Below are 20,973 nucleotides of genomic sequence, written 5' to 3'. Positions count from 1 at the left end.
GTGCATTATCCAACGTGTGCGGAATCAGCCCAAATCTTGCAGGCAGGAACAGGAGAGATTGTGATTCTGAAGCCGTGATCATTTTAAGGGGTCCACAAATATTGCGGGTTAATTTTAAAAAGAGCTGCTGGCATAGTGGTGTAGAAAATCAGGTTTTCCCCACTTTTATGGATTGTAATTTTTTCATTTGGGTTTTAGATGGAATTTTACTGAAGTGTAAATGCACTTCCTTCCCTCATACTACCTGCTCTAAGTCCCCAGGCAGCCTTATGTAGTATGTGGCTGCAAGACATAAATCCTGCTTTAGCGGCTTGTCATCAAATAGGTGGGTGGCCAGCAGACCGAGTAGTCAGACTTCAGCCTCCAGGCTCAGATTTTAGGGTAAGTCTCGGGTTAAAATCCAGTTGAGATGGGAGGCATTAATCTGGCATTAACAGGTCAACAACATGTTATGATTAGTGCATTGTAAATGTTTATGTTAATTTTGGGGGGAGCATGAGGAATAGTCCATTTATTTTAAACCACATGACTGTGACTATACAAATTCACAAATATCATGGGGTACAATTCCCAGTGGTGTGCAGAAGGCCCACTCTTTGTCCTGCTATTCAGTTGAACATCATCAGGACCCATCATATGAGTCTCAGGGAGAAATGCTGAGTGGTAGCCCATAATCACCGGACGCTTTGAGGGTAGGGTAAGAGGCAGAAATTTATTTATTTTATTTATTATTTCGATTTATAAACCACCCATCCTCAGGGGCTCTGGGCGGTGAACATCAGTTAAAATCAATAAAAACAAAAAAAAATAATTCTAAAATCAACATACAATAAACAATAATAAAATAAATTAACCAAGTACATTAAAGTGCAATGGTGGGGAGAACCCCCCACCCCAAAGGTGGGAGGCCGACATGGCACCGCCCCCTTCAACCACCGAACGCCTGGTGAAACAGCTCTGTCTTACAGGCCTGGCGGAACGATAATATGTCCCGCTGGGCCTGGGTCTCCATTGACAGAGTGTTCCACCAGGCTGGAGCCGGGACTGAAAAGGCCCTGGCCCTGGTTGAAACGAGGCGGACTTCCTTAGGGCCGGGGACCACCAGTAAACATTTATCCGCTGATTGAAGCGGTCTCCAGGGAACATACAGGGAGAGGCGATCCCCAAGATATGCCGGTCCCAATCCACTCAGGGCTTTAAAGGTAAGAACCAACACCTTGAACCTGATATGATATCAGGCTATGTGCTGATGTCACGACTGGGCAAAAACCTGGACATGACATCAGCACATTTACTGACGCCCTAGAAACTCTATGGTATCACCATAGAATCTCCAGAGTGTCAGCTGACATCTGGTATCACGTCTGAGTTTTTGCTCAGATGTGACATTGGCATGTAGCCCAATGTCATTTCCACTCCCCACCATTTCTCCCCGAGCCCATGGGGCAAGGGCTGAGGGTGCCTTCCCCAGGAGATTACTCACCTGAAGTGGGCACTTGGCAAGCCTAGTCTCAGAATATGGGATACTGAGAACTTGGCAACCCTGGCTGGCCTGATCTTACGCATGGTCATTCAGTTCCATGGAGTCCCATTGAGTGGGCAGAGTACTGCAGATTTCCTTCATCTTCTGATGAATCTACAGTAGTGAAACAAATCACAAGTAAAAGTGCTGATTTCCGAGTTAGTCTCTCCTATTATCTCTGTGCCATTGCTTTGTAGCAGGGGAGTGGCAAGATGTCCAGCGTTATAATTATCGTCACCAAAGTATTACTTTGTCACCATAGAAACTTGTCAGACCCATAAAGCATTGTATTTAGAAAGAGCATGTATGGACAAAACATGAGAGGCAATCATCATTTTCTTAGGAAGCCAGCTTTAGCTGCCCCCCTCCCTCCACTGTTGCGGTAGATCAGCACAAGGGTTCTTTCCTAAGATTTATACACCAAAGTTCACACGCTAAATTTGTTTTGCCAGTAGAAGAAGTTGCCAACCTGGCATCTCGCCGTCTCTCTGTGAGTCCGTCTTGTACCTCCAGCACATCCCACCGGAACTACTCTTTTCGGCGTGGCTCAGTGTGGTCAGTACGTTCAGCAGTCAGTGCAGAAGGTAAGACGTCTTTAGGTTAGATTTTCATCTTCCATTATCTGTGCATCCTTGCATTAACCCGTTTCATCTCATCTCGTAATTATTCTTTGACCATGCTGTACCTGTGCATGACTTCAGGCCTGCTTTCAACATTCCGAAGAAGCAGGCATTCCATAGAATGAATGATGTGCTTGAGTTCCATTGTTTTGCTTTAATATTCATTAAAAGAAATTCTACACCCCATCATGATAAAATCTGTGTACATCTCATGGAGAGAGCCGTAAGAGTCCACCCTGGACAACTAGGCCCTGTTTACACATTAACCTATTTGTGTGTTTGCCTCCAGGGCCTGAATGAGGACACCGTTCTGCTACGTGATTAAGGGCGTAACTACCCAATACGTGTGTCATGGGTGCATGAGCAGACTTGAAGTCAGCCATACAAAGGGGGAAGAGGAGGGACTCACTTTAAAAAGCACTCATTTTATTTTGCTGTGAGGAGGTGAAGGAGCTTCCACTTTCCCTCTTGTGTGGTTTTCATCAGTGAAAATGTTGGTGGCAGAAGAGGGTGCTTTTTGCCCCTTGTGGAACCCCCCCCCTGCCATCGTTTCCACAGCCAAAAACCAGTCAAGAGGTAAACAGGAAACTCCTTTCCCCTCACAGCGCAGAGTGAACAAGTGCTGCCTAAGTTCCCACAATGTACATCTGACCATGAGTCCAGTTGTGCACCCACAACCCAACACGCGTCCGATGTATCGTGTAGTTTGACCCTAAGTGTCCATGAGAAGCAGTGTGTGTGTTGAACCATATGAGCCAAGTCCATGTGGTTTCTCATATGGTTAAACTTGGCTCAGTCTGCATAGTACTGTTTATTTCTGTTTCCATAGTGACAATGCTTTTCTTAATGCAAAATGTCATTATGTAAAGCTGTAGATGAAGATCTGTAATTAACTGAGATTTCACTTTTCTTTTTCTAGATGAAGAACACACGACAGAACACACACCCAATCATCACGTCCCACAGCCTCCACAGGCAGTCTTCCCAGCATGCATCTGTGCAGCTGTGCTTCCCATTGTTCACTTGATGGAAGATGGAGAAGTCCGGGAGGATGGAGTAGCAGGTGCTGTCTCAATTTTAAAATTTCTGAAATAATTAAAAGAGCCTATCAGATTTGGCCTTAACTGCTAAAATGGGTGCCTGATTGGTAGAGAAAATCTTTCCCTTTCTTCATAGTTCAGGCAGGGATATTTGTTTTACTATACTCAAAAACTAACATTTTACTTCCAGGAAATACAATTTTTAGAAATTGCCATTATTAGATTGCATATCTTATTCTGGAAGCACTGAGAGAATTTTTTGCTATTTGCCCTAAGCTAGGGAGTTTGCCCTCATTGCTAAAGAATGACATTTGCAGAGGGATATTGAAGGACTGGATATTGCATGCATGAAACTGAGCTAGCATACTGGTCTATCAAAGCCAGTATGGGCTGACTGACAGTGGCTCTCCAGGGTCTCAGGCAGAGATATTTCACATCATCTACCGGATGATCCTTTCAAGTATCAGGTCACGGGTGCCTGACTGAACTTGTAGTCTGTCATATATTGGGGGGAACTCACCTTAAAAGCACTTGCTAGCTTGGTGCCATGAGGAGGAAAAGGAGACACTGACATTTTTTGTTGCCTAGACAATCAAGAAATCTTAAAAAAAACATTGGGAGGTTTAAAAGAAATAAAGGATAAAAGGAGTGCCTGTGTCTTTAAGCAGATGCCATAGGTAGCTATTGTTAAGCAACCATAACTGTCTAGCCAGAATTCCAGGCTTGGTTTCTGTCCGTAAAAGGCACTGGGAGGGGTCAGGGGTCTCTCCGGGGCTGTTTGGGTCTTTGAGACAGGACTCATGCCCAGAAGTGACCACTAATCAACTTGGTACCACGTAACTTTTATGACTCACCCAAGCCTAGCTGCAGCCTCCCCCCCCCAAAAAAGTCAGTGTAGTACAGTAGGGAAAGAAAGAAAGGACTCCTTCCCTCACCATGCTCCGCCCCAAAAATAGTTTTCTGGTCTTGGAGCCCATTGAGAGAAAACCAGCTGAGGAGAAATCATGGGGCAGAGATACGGCACCTGCCCTCCAGTTTATATTGTGACCTGTGAGTCTGCTGTGGTAACACGTGGTTCCTCCCTTCCTCTGAAGAAAGCATGCTTAAGATTGTGCCCAAAGTTTGGTCAGAAATGTAAAAATGCCTGTTGGTGCCATCTGGCTTACAAATTATAGCACACAACACAGAAGGGAAAGGTGCCTGACAGGTAAAGGAGCCCCCAGAAGCTGTTTCCTTGGCCAAGGAAGCTGGGCACAGCCTGGCCCAGCGGAGGTAATAAGTGAGGCAGGTTTAGGCTTTGTCAAAGAGATGACATGTTTACAGTGATGGCCAAACTAGCTCACTCCTTTTGTCTTGTACAGTGAGTGCTGTGGCTCAGCAGGTTCTTTGGAACTGCCTCATTGAAGATCCTTCTACGGTTCTTCGGCATTTTCTGGAGAAGCTAACCATCAGCAATCGACAGGTAGACAACCTGCTTTCCAGCATATACCCTCATTGGTCAGAAGACAGGGGGTAGTTGTGTTAGTCTGTTATAGCAACACCTGAAAGACTATAACAGCATTCATTCCAGCATGAGCTTTCATGAGTCAGAGATCACTTTTTCAGGTGCAATGGAAAGAAAACCGTGTTCCTCATATTTATCCAGAAAATCACAGAAGAGAAAGGGGAAATGGGGGATAGTTGAGCAAAGAGAGGCCTGTTGTTATAAATCAGGTATGATTCTTCGTGTCAGGACCTTGAACAACTTAGGTTGTTATACTTAACAGATGATGAGAGAAGCCAGAGGTTCTAGCCTCTCTGTGATGTGGTAAAGAAGATAACCAAACTGCAATAAAGTAGAGTAAATAAGCTAATTAAGAAAGAAGCAATCTTCCAAGTGACCTAACCCAGATAGCCCCGATAAGCCCGATCTCGTCAGATCTCAGAAGCTGCCCTGGTAAGTAATTGGATGGCAAACCTCCTAAGAAGACCAGGGTTGCAGAGGCAGGCAATGGCAAACCACCTCTGTTAGTCTCTTGCCATGAAAACCCCACCAGAGGTTGCCATAAGTCAGCTATGACTTGACAGGACTCTCCACTACAAGTCTGTACAGTGAACGAATTAACTGACATCAGTAAAGGGATATGGTATGATATGCCATGTTAAGAACAGTCTTCTAAAGCTTCTAAAAAGTGAAGCCCGTTGAGGTATTAGAAGTTATAATGAGTAAGGAAAACAAGTCTCAGTTTAAGCCAAGATGACATAAAGTGTTTAAGTTCTTGATGAGTTCTAATTCAGCTTTTAAGTTGTACATTCCCTTATAAGTTTTTATTTTTTTATTTTTTGAAGAACTGTGTCTCTCAAATCTTCAACAGCATACTATCGCCAGGAAGATTAAAATATTCCCCCACTGTTTTCTATGTACTGACAGATTTGTGCTCACTGATTCTTTTACATAGAGAATCAGTTTGTCCAGTGTACAAGTTTGTCCAGTGTAGACAGTAGAGGGGCACTGTTGGCATATGATGGCATGTATTAAATTGGATGATACACAAGTGGATGAGCCCCGGATGGTGTCACTGATAGTATTAAACACACAAGTGGATGAGCCCCGGATGGTGTCACTGATAGTATTAAACCCAGTTTGGTGTAGTGATTAAGAACGGCAGGACTCTAATCTGGGCCGTTTCCAGATGGCTTACCTGCACCCGGGACGTCGCGCCACATTTCGGATCATGCTGAGGAAAACGCGAAATATCGCGTTTTCTTGCGCGAGTTTTGCGCGACGTCGCGCAAAACTCGCGCAAGAAAACGCGGTATTTCACATTTTCTCTGGCACGATCCGAAACGTGGCGCGACGTCCCGGGTGCAGGTAAGCCGTCTGGAAACGGCCCTGGACAATGGGGTTTGATTCCCCCCTCCTTGGCTTGAAGCCAGCTGGGTGACCTTGGGTCAGTCACAGCTCTGTCAGGGCTCTCTCAGCCCCACCCACATCACAGAGTGATTGTCACGAGGATAATAATAACACACTTTGTAAACTGCTCTAAGTGGATGTTAAGTTGTCCTGAAAGCAGTTTATAAATCAAATGTTGTTGTTGTTATTATTAGTTCCCATAATAGTATTGCCTGAGTGTATGGGGGACAAAGTTAGCATCTAGATCTGTTGCAGTGCTTGGAAGCCTTCAAGACAGGAGCACACCATGAGCAGAGTAGACCTTTTTTCCCCATGTTTCATCATCTGTAAAGTAAAATGTTCTCATTCCTCCTCCCTCTCAGAGCTGGAACTTTAGGAAATGTAATAGTAAGCTTGCCTCCTATTTCAATTACTGTTGTTGATCCTAGCAAGACAAACAGATGATGAGCATTCTCTTGTGCACTCAAGAGATCTGTTGGACAGACAGAAGGAAAGCAAGTTAAACATATGAAAGTGTGTCTGGACATTTTGTGATGCTACTGAAAGACATTCTTTTCTTATCCCAGGATGAATTGATGTATATGCTCAGGAAGCTGCTACTCAACATTGGTGATTTCCCTGCTCAGACATCCCATATCCTTTTCAATTACTTGGTGAGTTGTCCTGAGTCTCTAGATGAACTCAAAACATAACCTTCTGTGGGTCTCTCTAGATGTGCAGGTTTGGGACTCTTCCCCCTCACCCCCCGGTCTCATTTTTACTGCTCCACGTGCACAGAACACTCCATGTGGAGCAGAAAAACAGGGAGGGGGGGAAACCTCCCTCCCCTGCTATTTTGACATGGGGGAAATGCCTGAGGGAGGAACCCCTCTTCTCCCCATGGAGGCATTCTGAGGCTTTTTGGGCTCTCCTTTATTTTTTGATAACCATTTCCCAAAACTCTGGGTGACTGCAGGGAACTCGAGTTGGATCTGGGGAACCCAAACCCGACTCATTAAAAATCTGCACTTCTAGAGAGACCCTGTGTTAGAAGTGGAAGGGTCTCTGAGAATGAGAGAATTCTCCCATTCATTCGAAGCAGGCAGGGCTAATTCAAATTAGTTTACAGAATATCCCGTACAGTAGGTGGATGCCCCTTCCAGTTCTGCCCCTGCTTACCTCCAGCAGTGCATCACAAGTGAGCTGTGGCTTTTTATCTGCTGTGGCCTACTATAGTTGTGCGTGATATGTGCCATCAAATCACTTCCAGCTTATTGCGACCCTATGAATTACACCTCCAAAATCTCCTAGCATTAACAGCCTTGCTCAGGTCTTGCAAACTTAAGGATGTGGCTTCCTTCAACTTTTCCTGTCATTATTGTCGTTCCAGTGTGTCTTGTCTTCTCATAATGTGACCAAAGTACAGGGGAACTAATCTCTGTTCAGATGACAGAGATTAGTTCCCCTGGAGAAAATGGCTACTTTGGAGGGTGGACTCTCTGAGATTATATCCCACTGGGGCCCCTCCTCCCTAAACCCGTCTTCCCCCTAACCTCCACCCTCCCCAGGCTGTACCCCCAAACCTCAGGAATTTCCCAACCCAAAGTTGACAAGCCTACACATCGTACTTTGAGATAAGATATGAGGTAATAGAGACGCTAACCTGGATGGCCCGGACTAGCCTGATCTCATCAGATCTTAACAGCTAAGCAGGGTCTGCCTTGGTTAGTACTTGGATGGAAGATAACTAAGAATGTCAAGGATTGCAACACAAAGGCAGGCAATGGCAAACCACCTCTTTTCGTCTCTTGCCATGAAAACCTCGAGTCGTTCCCATAAGTTGGCTGTGACTTCATGGCACTTCACACACACACAGTACTACAGACCGATGAGTATGTTACAGAACAAGTATTATGTCCATTTGTGGCCCATAGGTGGGACTGATCATGTATTTCGTGCGAACGCCATGCGAATGGGGCATGGATGCCATTTCAGCAACCCTGACCTTCCTATGGGAAGTGGTCGGCTACGTAGAAGGACTTTTCTTCAAGGATCTCAAACAGACTATGAAGAAAGAACAGTGTGAAGTGAAGCTGCTAGTTACTGCCTCAATGCCAGGTAGGAAATTCATCCTTTTGAAACATAGTAGAATCATTTGTCTAAATTCCTTGTATTTATTTAGTTAGTTAGTTGTTCGGTTAGTTTAATTTATTATACATTCCTATGGATATATAGTTAGGACAACTTCACAGTTCTTCCTCATACAATCAGAACAATGAGGCTATAATTTGGCACAAAGAATCTGCCTAGAGAGCAGTGTAATCTGGCCAGATTTCTGAAAAAATAGGTGTAGATTTTTAAAAATGTATTTACTTTATTTATAGTCTGCCTTTCTCATTTTTTAAAATAAATTTTATCTATCCATTTATTAACAGGTGTGTCTATATAGCTCACAAATTTTAGACAATAGAATGTTATATAAAATGCAAAATATATAAAACAGAGGTTTTGAAGTAAAAAACAACACCAAACCCCCAAGTTAAACAACCATACAGGCATTTGTGAAGGAGCTTTTCAAGTTACTTTATCACCACAGAGGCTTTGTTAACAGGATATGTATCGCTTCAATAGAGAATTCACCCCCTCTCACATCCTCTCTGGGAAGTTTCAACCAATTCCTCACCCATTATTGTCTCAGTTCTGAGGTAAAAATGTGAGGGTAGGAATGGAGGAAATTTTTAGTATGTACTCTCATTGAGACTCAAGGCCGATTACATGATAAAAAGTGGTACAATCAGAAACTATAAGCCAATTAATGTACAATGCAATAGGACTGGGATTACTGAATTCGAGAACAATGCAAACAACGAACTATCTAAGGCAATATCTACCATAAATGATAGTGTTTAAGCCACTGCCATAAACGTTTATCATTTCTGTATTTAAATTCCCATAAATTAACAATCTCCTCCCCATTTAAAGGACTTGGTTTGTCATGGTGGACAACTTTGGCTGATAAGGTCACTTCCTTTGCTCCTCCAGATCCATTGAGAAGAAGTACCCAACCATAACATTAGAAGAGTTGTGACAGATTACAGAAGTGATACCAAATTGCTTCACCCCTGCTTGAACACAGCGAGTGAAATTAGCATCCAACATTTTTTTTTAAAGCAGCCACTACTGAGTCCTGGATTATCCCTAGGACAGGGATTGGCCACTCCTGACACATGTGTTGAACACTGGCAAACCCCTGAGCGCACAGGGCTCGTTCTCAGCCTGGCAGAGTGGGAGAAGCCAAAGCATGATTGGACAATCCAAGAAGATTCTCGGCAGATGCACGGAATCATCCGTAATGGAAATAGCCCTCCTCCCATGGCTTTTCTCTGCTAGTTAAAATACGCAGGGGTAGGAAGGACAGGATGAAGACTCTCCTCCTGTCTCCGCATGCTCGCAGGATGCGATTTGTGCCCCTCCCTCTGTTTTAAAAGTAAACTTAGAGGTGTGGTGAGATTTTGTTCAAGCCAGACTCAAGTTTGTGTAATGTGGGAGGGGGTCCTGTCTCTTCCTCAAACCCTTTTGTCTGCTGCTGACATCCAAACACAGGTCTACTGCTGTATTGTTTGGGGACCCTGGACCAAATAGGTTTCCTGCCCCAGCACTAAACGGAGTTCCATATATGTTTCTATAGGACTGTGGATTCTATGTTAACTCCTTCTACTGCAATGCAGTCACACTCTTTCTTGAGGCTAACTTTGAAGGGCAAATAAATATTGTTCCGTTCTGAATCAACCTGGGTCAGCTTCAGATGCCCTTGAAGGACACACGCAGCGTCATTAAATACAAACCCTTCTGAATGGCTGAGAACTGCAGAATAAACAGGATTGCAGAGGGTATGGCCGAATGAAAGTGTTTTGATTCTGGCATAGTTATTCACATCTTTTTAAATAAGCAAACACTGACCAACGGGTTCTGCATTATCGTTTTCCCAACCACTTACCCTGATATTATATATTAATGTAGGTCTTTTGAAGCCAGGTGCAATAGGAATGGAATGCTTTTTCTCTTTCATAGGTACCAAGACCTTGGTGGTTCATGGGCAAAATGAATGTGACATCCCAACCCAGCTACCAGTTCATGAAGACACCCAATTTGAAGCTCTTTTAAAGGTGTGAAGGATTATTTTGTTAGTACAATTCCACAAAGCGTTCCTTGGCTTGCATTTTCAAAATCTGCTGTTTTTTTTTCAAAACTGGTTATGTGTACTTTCACCTTCCTGTAAGAGGGAAAGATTTGTTCCAATGCCCACTAGCTTGCATGATAAACATTGGAATAGCCACAGTGGCTAGACTAGAGTTGTTTAATGTAGTATTCTTAGGTCTCTGATGCCGGGTGCAGCCATGTATCCTGCCAGTTCTCCCTTTTGCCTGGTTGTGGGGCAGATAATGCACCCCCCCCCCCCAAACATGGAATATGTAAGACAGGTGCTCTATGCATAGGCACATAAATGTAGAAGTCCAATTCATTCATTTTTTCCCATCTCATCCACATAAAGGTCCTATTCTGCTGGTAGGGATGGGGCATCTCCAGTTGCCTGCAAGAAAAATTTCAAAAACCCTACAACTTTGCATGTGGTGTCACGTCACTTCTGGTAAGAGTATGGAAGTGACCTAGGGTAGCTCTAGGAATCACCAGAAAATCTGTGGTTTTACTATAGAGTTTCTGGCGATTCCTAGTGTGTCAAGCAATTTCTAGAGCTGCCTCTGTCACTCTTTTTTTTTACTGGAAATTACGTGATGCTGCAGCCTGTGTCACAGCTCCGTCATATCCCCATCCATAGGCAACACTACATTCAGGGTGCCACCTTATATTGATCATTGTATGAACTAGGCTACCTGCAGAAGGCTATCTGCAGCACCGACCTTAAATATTTCTTTAAGTGCCTGCCAGAAAAAAAGCACTAATTGAAATGATGATCTGGCATACTCTGAACTAGGCATGCTGACAGCAAGGTAGGTTCCATCCTAGCTCCAAAGGATTATTTTCCCGCAATCTATCTATATAAAGGCAAGTGTCCTGACTGATTCATCAGTGCCCAGCCCAAACCCCTTTAACTACTCAATTATGCAGAAATATACAAGAGACTCTTTAAGGGTTCATTGTTTCTGTGACTCTTGGATTTTGCATGAATGGTTGTTGTTTTGAAGTGTTTTGAAGTGATTACATCCTCTCCACCAGTTGGACTGTTTTGCAACAATTGCATGCATATTTATTGTGATATTTATTGAACTATTGATGTATTTATTGGATTATTGAATGTATGGTTAACTGTTGGTTGTATGTGAATTTATTTACTGTGGAACACTCTGTGGTCTTTGTCACTTTAATATACTGCAAAATATTTGGAAATTAATTAACTACCTTTAATTATACACTCTGGGAAGTGTGGTTTGTAACCCTCCACTAGGAGGCAGGTTCTTTTACCGAAGTTGGACTAGGCTGGACTTGGAAGTGCCTCTTAGTGGACATAGAGGCCTAGACCAGGGTCAGATAAAATTCGCCAGGACTTAGGGGGTTGGCAGGATACGTGTACAATTTGAACACTTAGTAAGAGTTGATATGTGTTTCTTTCCATGTCAGGAATGTCTGGAATTTTTTAACATACCTGAATCCCAGTCTTCTAACTACTTTTTAATGGATAAACGATGGAACCTTATTCATTATAATAAGGTAAGTCAACGTTTTTAGTTCTGTCACCAGGTATCCATTGTTACTCTTAGTTATGTCAAATGTAACATAAAATGTAACATAAAATCAGGGGTCCCCAACATGGTGCCCTTCGGCACAATTGTGCCCGCTGACATCTTTTCTAATGCCTGCCAAGTCTTTTTGGAAAGTGGGTGGGGCCAAGTGGGGCTTTTGCCAAGCATGGCTTCTGATTGGCCATTGAAGGATTGATTGGTTGGACTGCTTCCAAAGCACAAGAATCTTCACTGTGTGACTGGAGGTAAGCTGTGGCAGCCATTTTGTGGCTGGCTTCATCTCCTGCAGCAGCCATCTTGTAGCAGCCATATTGTTGCTGCGCCCACCACATTGTGTCAGAATTCCAAATGTGCCCGCAGGCTCAAAAACATTAGGAACCCCTGGCTAATATGGTATGTAGGTTATGTCATTTTGGGAGAACGCAGAAAACCATTTACTTTCATTTTTGATTTTGGATTCAAGAGAATTCATATAATGTAGGGGATTAAAAAAAATAGGAAGAATGTCTACTTGACTTGAATTTAAAAAAAATGACTTTAGATGGGGGATCCCAACCAGTTCTGCTAAATATCCTTCATTATTACAACTTGTACTTCAGTTGCAACTACATCTCCCTATATATGACCCAGAGGACACTTCAATCCAGTGAAAACTACTACTAACGGTCCCTGGCCCCAGGGAGGCCCGCCTGGCCTCGACCAGATCGAGGGCCTTCTCGGTCCTGGCTCCAACCTGGTGGAATCCTCTGTCTAATGAGACCAAGGCCCAGCAGGATCTATTATCTTTCTGCCGGGCCTGTAAGACTGAGCTGTTCCGCCAAGCATATGGTTGAGGTTGAGCTGAGCCCCAGCCGGCCAAATTAGAGGAGAACGGGGCCCTCCCTATCAGAAGTATCCACCACCTAACTTTCTTTTAACCTTGTTAAGTATTTTTCAGTGACGGTAGGATGAGAGACTGTTCGATTTTCTGTGCTGCTTTCTGTACTTTTAAATATTTATATTGCGTTTATTGTGGTTTTAAATTTTCTGCCCAATGTAAATTTTATTGGAATGTTGTGAAATGTAATCCGCCCTGAGCCTGCTGGTGCGGGGAGGGTGGAATATAAATTGAAATAAATAAATAAATAAATATTTTTATTTGTAAAATAGGTTTCAACATTTTTTTGTTGTTCTTCCCTTGCAGACCTTTGTCCGTGATATTTATCCTTTCCGTCGATCGGTGTCCCCCCAGCTGAATCTGGTACACATGCATCCCGAGAAGGGGCAGGAGCTAATTCAGAAACAGGTATCCCTCTACCAGATATCTTTTGCAACTGAATATCCAGGAAACTAGTTTGTGTTTTCATTTCCGTTGTGTTCTGAGGAGGAGGTTGCAAAAGATAGCTGCGTGCAAAGCAAGGACCTATTGGATGAAAAAATGGTGAATAATTTGGGAAATTCTGGCTGAGGGGATACAGAAAATAGGTGACAAGCCTTGTGTCATTTCAGGAGTTTTGGAAACCGGGGATGAAGTGTTCAAGCAAGTGGTGGTGGTACGACTCTTTCTTCATGAGATGGATTATCTAGATCCATTTTCATCAGGTTATCTGATCCAGTTTTGGAACTGGATGTGTCTAGGTCACCCCACTGAAGACTTTTGCTGGGACAGTGACAGGAGAAATGAAACCCTATTGATTTTCCTGGACTTCTGAGCATTTTTTGATGCCATCATCCGCTGTATGTTTTGAACTAGCTGTCTGGGATGGGTAGGATGCTGGTACCAGAAGATGGTGCTGGGAAACTCCTGCTCAGACTTTTGAGTTTCTGTGGGGATTCTATCTTATCTTTCATGCTGTTTAATATCAACAAGAAATCACTAGGAGATTTGGAGTAAAGTGTCATCAAAGTGCAGATGACATCCAATTCTATTTCTGCCTTTTCATCAAAGGTAGTGATCCAAGACATTCTAAAAAGGTGTTCAGAATCAATTGACTGAGGTTGGAAATACACGTTATTAAGTACTTAGGGACGCTCAAGTGAACTTCATTTCACGTGTCCCCCCTCCAGCTTTCCATGGACTCACTCGCACAATCACACTTCAGTTTGCTCCATGTGAGTACATTCATGTGTTCCATATCAGTTCCTCCTCAACTTCTAAAAGTATCCCAGTTTCCCCCACTTCCATTCATTGAAATGCAGATCTTGACAGCTTCTCACACCTTAAAAAAATGCAAATTGGCAAGTCAAAGGAACCTACAGTACTTCTTCTCACAGCGAAAACAGAGCTGAATTGGGACTCACTTGCAGATGCAATCACAGAAAGGGAAAGCAGCATGCACATGCGCTGAGCAAGAACAGCCTGCATGTGAATTGAGGACCGCACATAAAATCCTGCACTTGAGCATCTCCAGGTAATTCTCAACATGTATTTTCACTCTGAGTGAGGGTAGTAAACTGAAGCTCAGTCCAGCCAAGACTGGAATGATGTTATCAGACAATATAGGGATTGAGGTCAGGTTGCTTCAGCTTTGGACTGCTCTCCCCCTAAAGGAGCAGGTTCATATCTTAACATTACCACTAGATCCATTTCTGCAAATGGTTATCTAGGTTTCCTCTGTAGCATGTAGTACCTTTAACCAAATCCAGTAGGTTTCCGCTGAACCTGTTCTGCACCCCTGTAGAACCACCATCTTGGAAATATAAGATTTGACCACAGTTATCCGTTCTCTGATCACGTCCAGATTAGATTATCGCAAAGGAGTGTTGGAAACAGTTCACAATGTAGATATAAGATGGCTGACTGGTGCAGTTGCTTGGGAGTTTTGAAGAAACTTCAACAGCTGCCAGTTTGCTTCTGATTTCTCTGTGATGATTATGAAATTCCATCCTTACGTAATTTCTGTTTGTTCAAAGTTTGAGTGATAGCTAATGTCATCTAACGGTGTTAATTGTTTTGACTAATTGCAGTTTGCTGCTGCTGCTGCTAGGTTGTTATTTTGTACATTTTGAAATTGCTGCATATCGTAAGTACTTAAATGATGGGGATGTTTATCATCATACTGCAGGACGATAATTTAGAGTTGCATCTACTGAAGCTTTATGGATCCAGCGGTGCAAAATGTGTGCAGCTAAATGGTAGCCTGATTTTTCTCTGTGTTTGTGTGTGCACATGGGAGAGCGAGAGAGCGAATGCTCTCATCCATTTGTCTGTTTAACTAGGTGTTTACACGCAAACTAGAAGAAGTGGGCCGGGTTCTGTTCCTCATTTCTCTGACTCAGAAGATTCCTGTTGCTCATAAGCAGTCCCATGTGTCTTTGCTACAAGAGGACCTGCTACGCTTACCCTCCTTCCCTCGCAGTGCCATCGATGCCGAGTTCTCTCTCTTTAACGATCCGCAAGGTACTGGGGGAAGAGCCTTGAGATTAGATGCCAAGGGCTCATTTCAACAGAGAATGGGGGTAGATCCTACCTCTATCCCACCGCTCTACTGAGCAGAGTTTATCTTCTATATTCCTTTATTGAGTAAAATTTTTATACTCCACCTTTTCTTTTGGCTTAACTTTGAAGCCCTCTTCCAATCTGAGAAGCTTTTCCTCCAACTTAAGTGTTTCTTCCACTGGATGAAGGATCTCTTAAGATGGAAGAAGAGCCACATGTTGGAGGAAGAGCTGGCTTAAGTTGGAGGAGGAGCCACTTACGTTGAAGGAAGGCAATTTAGAGGATGGTTGGATCCGCTCCAATGCCATTGTGTTGCCTGAACACATTGAAATACCAGCTGATATAAGAAGTCTGACATTTAATGATATAGTGATAAGGAAATTAGGGCCAAATGAGCTACATATAATGAAACAGAGAGTCCAGTTCTGCTACTAATATTTTTTGCAAAGGAGTGACTAATATCTGCTGAGTTTTTCTCTTATAAATTCATCCATAGAGGTTGTAGCTCACCCAGGAGGTTTTCTTTGGATTTCACAAAAAGTCAGAAATTCTTCTTAGAACCAGGGCTTTTTTTGCTGGGAAAAGAGGTGGTGGAACTCAGTGGGTTGCCCTCGGAGAAAATGGTCACAAGGCTGGTGGCCCCGCCCCCTGATCTCCAGACAGAGGGGAGTTTAGATTGCCCTCCAAGGAGGGCAATGTAAACTCCCCTCTGTCTAGAGATCAGGGGGTGGGGCCACCAGCCATGTGACCATTTTCAAGAGGTTCCGGAACTCCGTTCCCCTGCATTCCGGCTGAAAAAAAGCCCTGCTTAGAACCAAGGTGCTGAGTTTGTACCCAATATTGCTCTCCTTGTCTTCCCAGCTGGAAAAGAGCTCTTCGGTCTTGACACTCTTCAGAAAAGCTTGTGGATTAAACTACTGGAGGAGATGTTCCTGGGGATGCCCAGTGAATTTCCCTGGGAGGATGAAATCATGCTGTTCTTGAATGTTTTCAATGGAGCCCTGATCCTGCACCCAGAAGACAGTGCGCTGTTGAGGCAGTATGCTGCCACTGTCATCAATACAGCCGTACACTTCAACCACCTCTTTTCTCTCAGCGGGTACCAGTGGATCCTTCCCACTATGCTACAGGTGAGGCTCCGGTCAGAGACAAACGAGCACATTGAACGGGCTAGTGGGTCACTTCTGCTAGAGTGAAAGGCCATGGCCGATGCAGAAGGCCTCCTATGTTGTCTTGAAGCCTCCTGGTGTAGAACGTGTGTGCTGATGTTGCTTCTCTGGGTTGCGAATCTCCAGATGGGGCCTGAAGATCTTCTGGGATTACAGCTGATCTTCAGACTACAGAGATCAGTTCCCTTGGAGAAAGCGGCTGCTTGGGGGGGGGGACTCTGTGGCATATCCCACTGAGGCTCCTCCCCTCCCTAAACTCTGCCCTCCTCAGGCTCCACTCCCAAATCTCCAGGAATTTCCCAATCCAGAATTGGCAACCTTATGTGCTAGTACCCTAATTTAATATTCCTCACAGCAATGGGAACAGAGGGGCAGTTCTTACCTCTTGTGTTTTATGAATAAACGCCACATTGTCAGTTTCTAGAGACCGATAACGCCCCATCAGGTCGTCCAATAAGAGGAAAAAAATGGCAAACACTGAAGAGGCAGCATAGAAATACTCTAAAATAAATAAATAAATGCATGAGAAGAAGTGGAAAGAGAGAGCTTGCCCACCTGTGCCTTGAGTACTGGGACACGTGAGGCTTTTGAGCGTGGTTTGGCAGAGGTCCATTATGTCCTTTGGTCAAGAAGTACATTTTGATGTTCTCTTCCACCCAGGTCTATGCCGACTACGAAAGCAACCCCCAGCTGCGTCAAGCCATTGAGTTTGCTTGCCGCCAGTTTTACATTCTGCATCGTAAGCCATTTGTACTGCAACTGTTTGCCAGCGTGGCTCCCCTCCTGGAGTTTCCTGTGAGTAAAAATAGGGTTTCCTATTGTAGTTTTTATGTGCTTTGTGACAATTGGGAGAGCTGTATCCTGGGCTAAGTTTATGGCTGATAATGTATCCTGGCCTAAGTTTATGGCACACATTTGATTGTGCTGCAAGTGAAACAGCACAAATCCTCCTCAGCCCAGTCACTGAGGGGGTTAGAACAGTGCCCACTTACACCTCAGATGCACAACACTGGTGGAGCCACCCATTAGATTCATGTTAAATTCAACCATTCTGATTGGCCAACAGTGCAATCTGAAGCAGAGTTTACACCCTTCTAATCCACTGAAGTCAATGGCTTTAGAAAGGTGTAACTTGTCTTAGGACTGCCCTTTAAATTCCAGGGGCCAAAGACAGCTGAGCAGAAGGGCCTTAATTATAAAGTACAAGTGGCCACTGTTAAGTACTGCTGTAGCATAGTGGTTAAGTGGCTGGGCTGCGAATCAGCACTGGTTCGAATCCCACTACTGCCATGAGCTCTGCAGGAGGCCTTGGTTAAGCCACTTCTCATAGCCCCAGCTGTACTGTGGAGATAATAATAACACTGACTTTATTCACTGCTCTGAGGGGGCACTGATCTGTCTAGAAGATCAGTATACACTGTTGTTGTTGTTATTATTATTAAGTGTCAGCCTGTGCTGATAAAAGATGAAAATAAAGACAAAATGTGGTCACTTACTGAAGGCACTTAGGTGGCCCTGAGTTCTGTAAGAAAAACTGTTAACTGTTTCTGTTATGTTCTACTGGCATCCTAACCTCTTAAGAATTATTAGAACACATCAGTATTAACTGTGGGTCTGAAAGTTACGGTAACACCTTGAATATTGGATGCTGAATGGAAAATTCTACCAGATTGAATGATAAGGACCATTGGTACATGTGAATAGAACTGGTAGATGGAACTATCCTACATAAGTTCTTCCACAAAATATCCAGGTTCATTATTTGCCACTTCTGACTTCCTAACTTTATCTGGCTCAGTTTAAATCTCTCTCTCCCTCAGAAGTTTAATTCACCTTGGGATGTTGCTGTCTTGAATGTGCATTTATGCAACACTCATAGCCAAAGTACACGCACTAGATTCAAGACAGCTGCTTTCATGGAAAGCAGTCACATCTCCAAATGTGAATGTAAACAGAACCTGACAAATCAGAAATGCTTTATTTTTGGAACAGGATGCAGCCAGCAATGGACCGAGCAAAGGGGTGTCTGCTCAGTGCCTGTTTGATTTGCTGCAGTCCTTGGAAGGAGATACTCTGGACAATCTAGACATTCTAGAATTGGTGAAAGCAGAAAAGCCTCTGAAATCTTTAGGTATTTCCCAAAATTCTTTTTCATTTTCCTATAGTTTCTTTTGACTATAATTTTGGAGTGTACTTCAATTTCAGGGCTGTGGACTGTGGACAAGGAAGCCAAAGGGGCATAGGTTAGCTAAACCTATGGCTTAGAGCCAAGCTACAAGTGACGCCTGACACAGATTGGACACTTGTCAGCTTCCCTCAAGTTTTGATGGGAAATGTAGGCGTCCTGGTCTTGCAGCTTGGCTCTCCGCCTGCTGTCCAGTGGACTTTTCAACTGTCACTTGTCCAACATTCTGCCAAGCTGCCTACATTTCCCATCAAAACTTGAGGGAAGCTGACAAGTGTCCAACCTGTGTCAGGCGTCACTTGTAGTTTGGCTCTTAGATCTCAATGGGTGGGTGGCTGCAGTGTTAAGAGTTTCATGGAAGGAGAATCCTGTCTGTTGTGGGTTCTTCTGCCACTGCAGGGCTGTGGCCTGATAGTCCAAAGAATACACCAAGAGGCAAAAAACTTGGGAGATGCAAACTGGAATTCATGAAATGGTTTTAATTCATCAGACAGCTCTTTGGCTGCAGGCTTCCTAAAGTTCTTTTTTTTAAAAAAAATTAGATTAGTAATCCAACTCATCTAAATTTGGGATGGGTCAGATTTTTCCCCCTATGTGCTACCATCCTTTTACCAGCCCTAAGGAACTAATCAAGAACTGAGACTGAAAGAGAGTGCTTTGCCCTTGCTATGGCACAGAGAGGCTGGCTGAGCCCACTGGGATCCCTTAGGGTCCGGTCACCTAATTGCTGGGCTGCAATTGCTGGCCTTGGCCATTTCCACACGGCTTACCTTGTACCAGAAAACAGCGAAATCTCGTGTGAAATCTTGCGAGAAGACGCTGTTATCGCGTCTTCTTGCACGATAATAGTGTCTTCTCATGTGATAACAGCGTCTTCTCGCGCGATTTCGTGCGAGATTTTGCTGTTTTCCGGAACAAGGTAAGCCGTGTGGAAATGGCCCTTGTGTGTGTTGCCTCTGTTTCCACAACATGTATATCCTGTTCTCCCCCCCCTCCTTTTCAGATTTCTGCTATGGCAACGAGGACCTGACTTTTTCGATCAGTGAGGCTATCAAGTTGTGTGTAACAGTTGTGGCCTATGCCCCCGAGTCATTCCGAAGGTACCAATTATTTGGGGGGGGGGTTGTTTATTAGTTTCGTTTTTGTGGCACACCTATGGCACAGAATACCACCCAGAACCTTCTAGAACTGAGGCTTCTTGGCGCTGCCTCTGCCTCTCTTGGGCCAGGGTGCATTCCTAGAAGGGCAAAAACACACCTTTTTGCTCAGTTCCTTCCGACAGCCATGGTCCAGCAACAAGGCACTCTTGTGCCCCCCCTTGTGTGACTTTTCAAGCGCCCAGACAGCCATGGTTTGTGTTTGGGAGTACTGGCAGGGTCACTACTCACCATCATAAGTCAGATGGCATGTAAAACACACACATGGCCAGGTTTTACACGACCAGGTGTAAGAGGACAAGACCCCATTTCCCACTGAAAGTTAAGCTGGCTGGAGGGCACCAGCTTTCAATTTTCTATGTAAAGAGCCCCCTGTTTGCTGTTTAATATAAAGGGCAGAAAACAAATTGTTTCATGAGAAATCATGTATCTTAGATATATTAGGCAATACTAGTTAGTGGTTCTGCGTTATGCTTCTTTCATTTTCTCTGTTGCCTTTGGAGGTTAGATCTGAGGGTGCTGATTCTTGGAATTAGTCCAGCTGGCAGCAGCTTTCTTGGGTCTCTTTCTAATCACCGACTACTTGATCCTGTCAATGGGAGATGTTGGGGAAGCACCCTGGGACCTTCTGCATGTGATACGAAGGGTCAACCTGAGCCATGCCCCCTTCCTGTCTCCTTCCTCCCAAACAGATGATCACAGGGGCGTTCAAGACCATGACTGTGCCTGTGAAGCCCCAGAGGCTGGTTTAGCAGCATATTCTCAGTCTCAGCTCCTTTTCAGCCTTGGAAAACACTGAAGAGCATCTAGTTGCCCTAAATTTGGATGAGGGCATTGGTGTGGAAAGGTCTTAAAAATAAAAGTTGCTTCTTTTAGCCCACTTATTTATTTACTTATTTGGTAGTGGCCATCAAGTAGCAGCTAACATGGTGGACCTTTAGGGTTTTCAAAGCAAGAGAGGAACAAATGTGGTCTGCCATTGCTTGCCTCTGTGTGGCAACTCTGAACTTTTTTGGTGGTCTTCCATCCAAGTACAAACCAGGACTGACCCTGCTTAGTTTCTGAGATCTGACAAGGTCAGGCTAGCCTGGGCAATCCAGGTCAGGGCATTGACTAACTTCATTAATAATTTTGTTTTGGTACTACAATGAAGCCAGTGCTGGTTAGTCTCTCACAGTAAACAGATACATTACCGTCCGCCGCCCCCCCCCCCAAAGTCTCGTGTCCCCAA

The 20,973-nt window shown here is 44.0% G+C and overlaps 1 protein-coding gene across 1 annotated transcript in view; it reads left to right on the top strand.

Annotated features, from left to right (window-relative positions):
• UNC80 (unc-80 homolog, NALCN channel complex subunit) overlaps positions 1-20,973 on the top strand; it is a 195,780-nt gene that overhangs the window by 121,847 nt on the left and 52,960 nt on the right. Inside the window, 13 exon segments of the mRNA XM_054970127.1 lie at positions 1,975-2,106; positions 3,062-3,205; positions 4,544-4,644; positions 6,642-6,728; positions 7,989-8,172; positions 10,126-10,220; positions 11,692-11,781; positions 12,997-13,098; positions 15,012-15,192; positions 16,093-16,361; positions 17,061-17,195; positions 18,393-18,531; positions 19,589-19,685. Of these exon segments, the coding sequence (XP_054826102.1) occupies positions 1,975-2,106; positions 3,062-3,205; positions 4,544-4,644; positions 6,642-6,728; positions 7,989-8,172; positions 10,126-10,220; positions 11,692-11,781; positions 12,997-13,098; positions 15,012-15,192; positions 16,093-16,361; positions 17,061-17,195; positions 18,393-18,531; positions 19,589-19,685 (1,756 nt within the window).

The sequence above is a fragment of the Eublepharis macularius genome, chromosome 2 (assembly GCF_028583425.1).
Source record: "Eublepharis macularius isolate TG4126 chromosome 2, MPM_Emac_v1.0, whole genome shotgun sequence".
Taxonomy (NCBI): Eukaryota; Metazoa; Chordata; class Lepidosauria; order Squamata; family Eublepharidae; genus Eublepharis; species Eublepharis macularius.
Note: the sequence above shows the minus strand (reverse complement) of the source record. Positions and strands in the feature narration are given on the sequence as shown.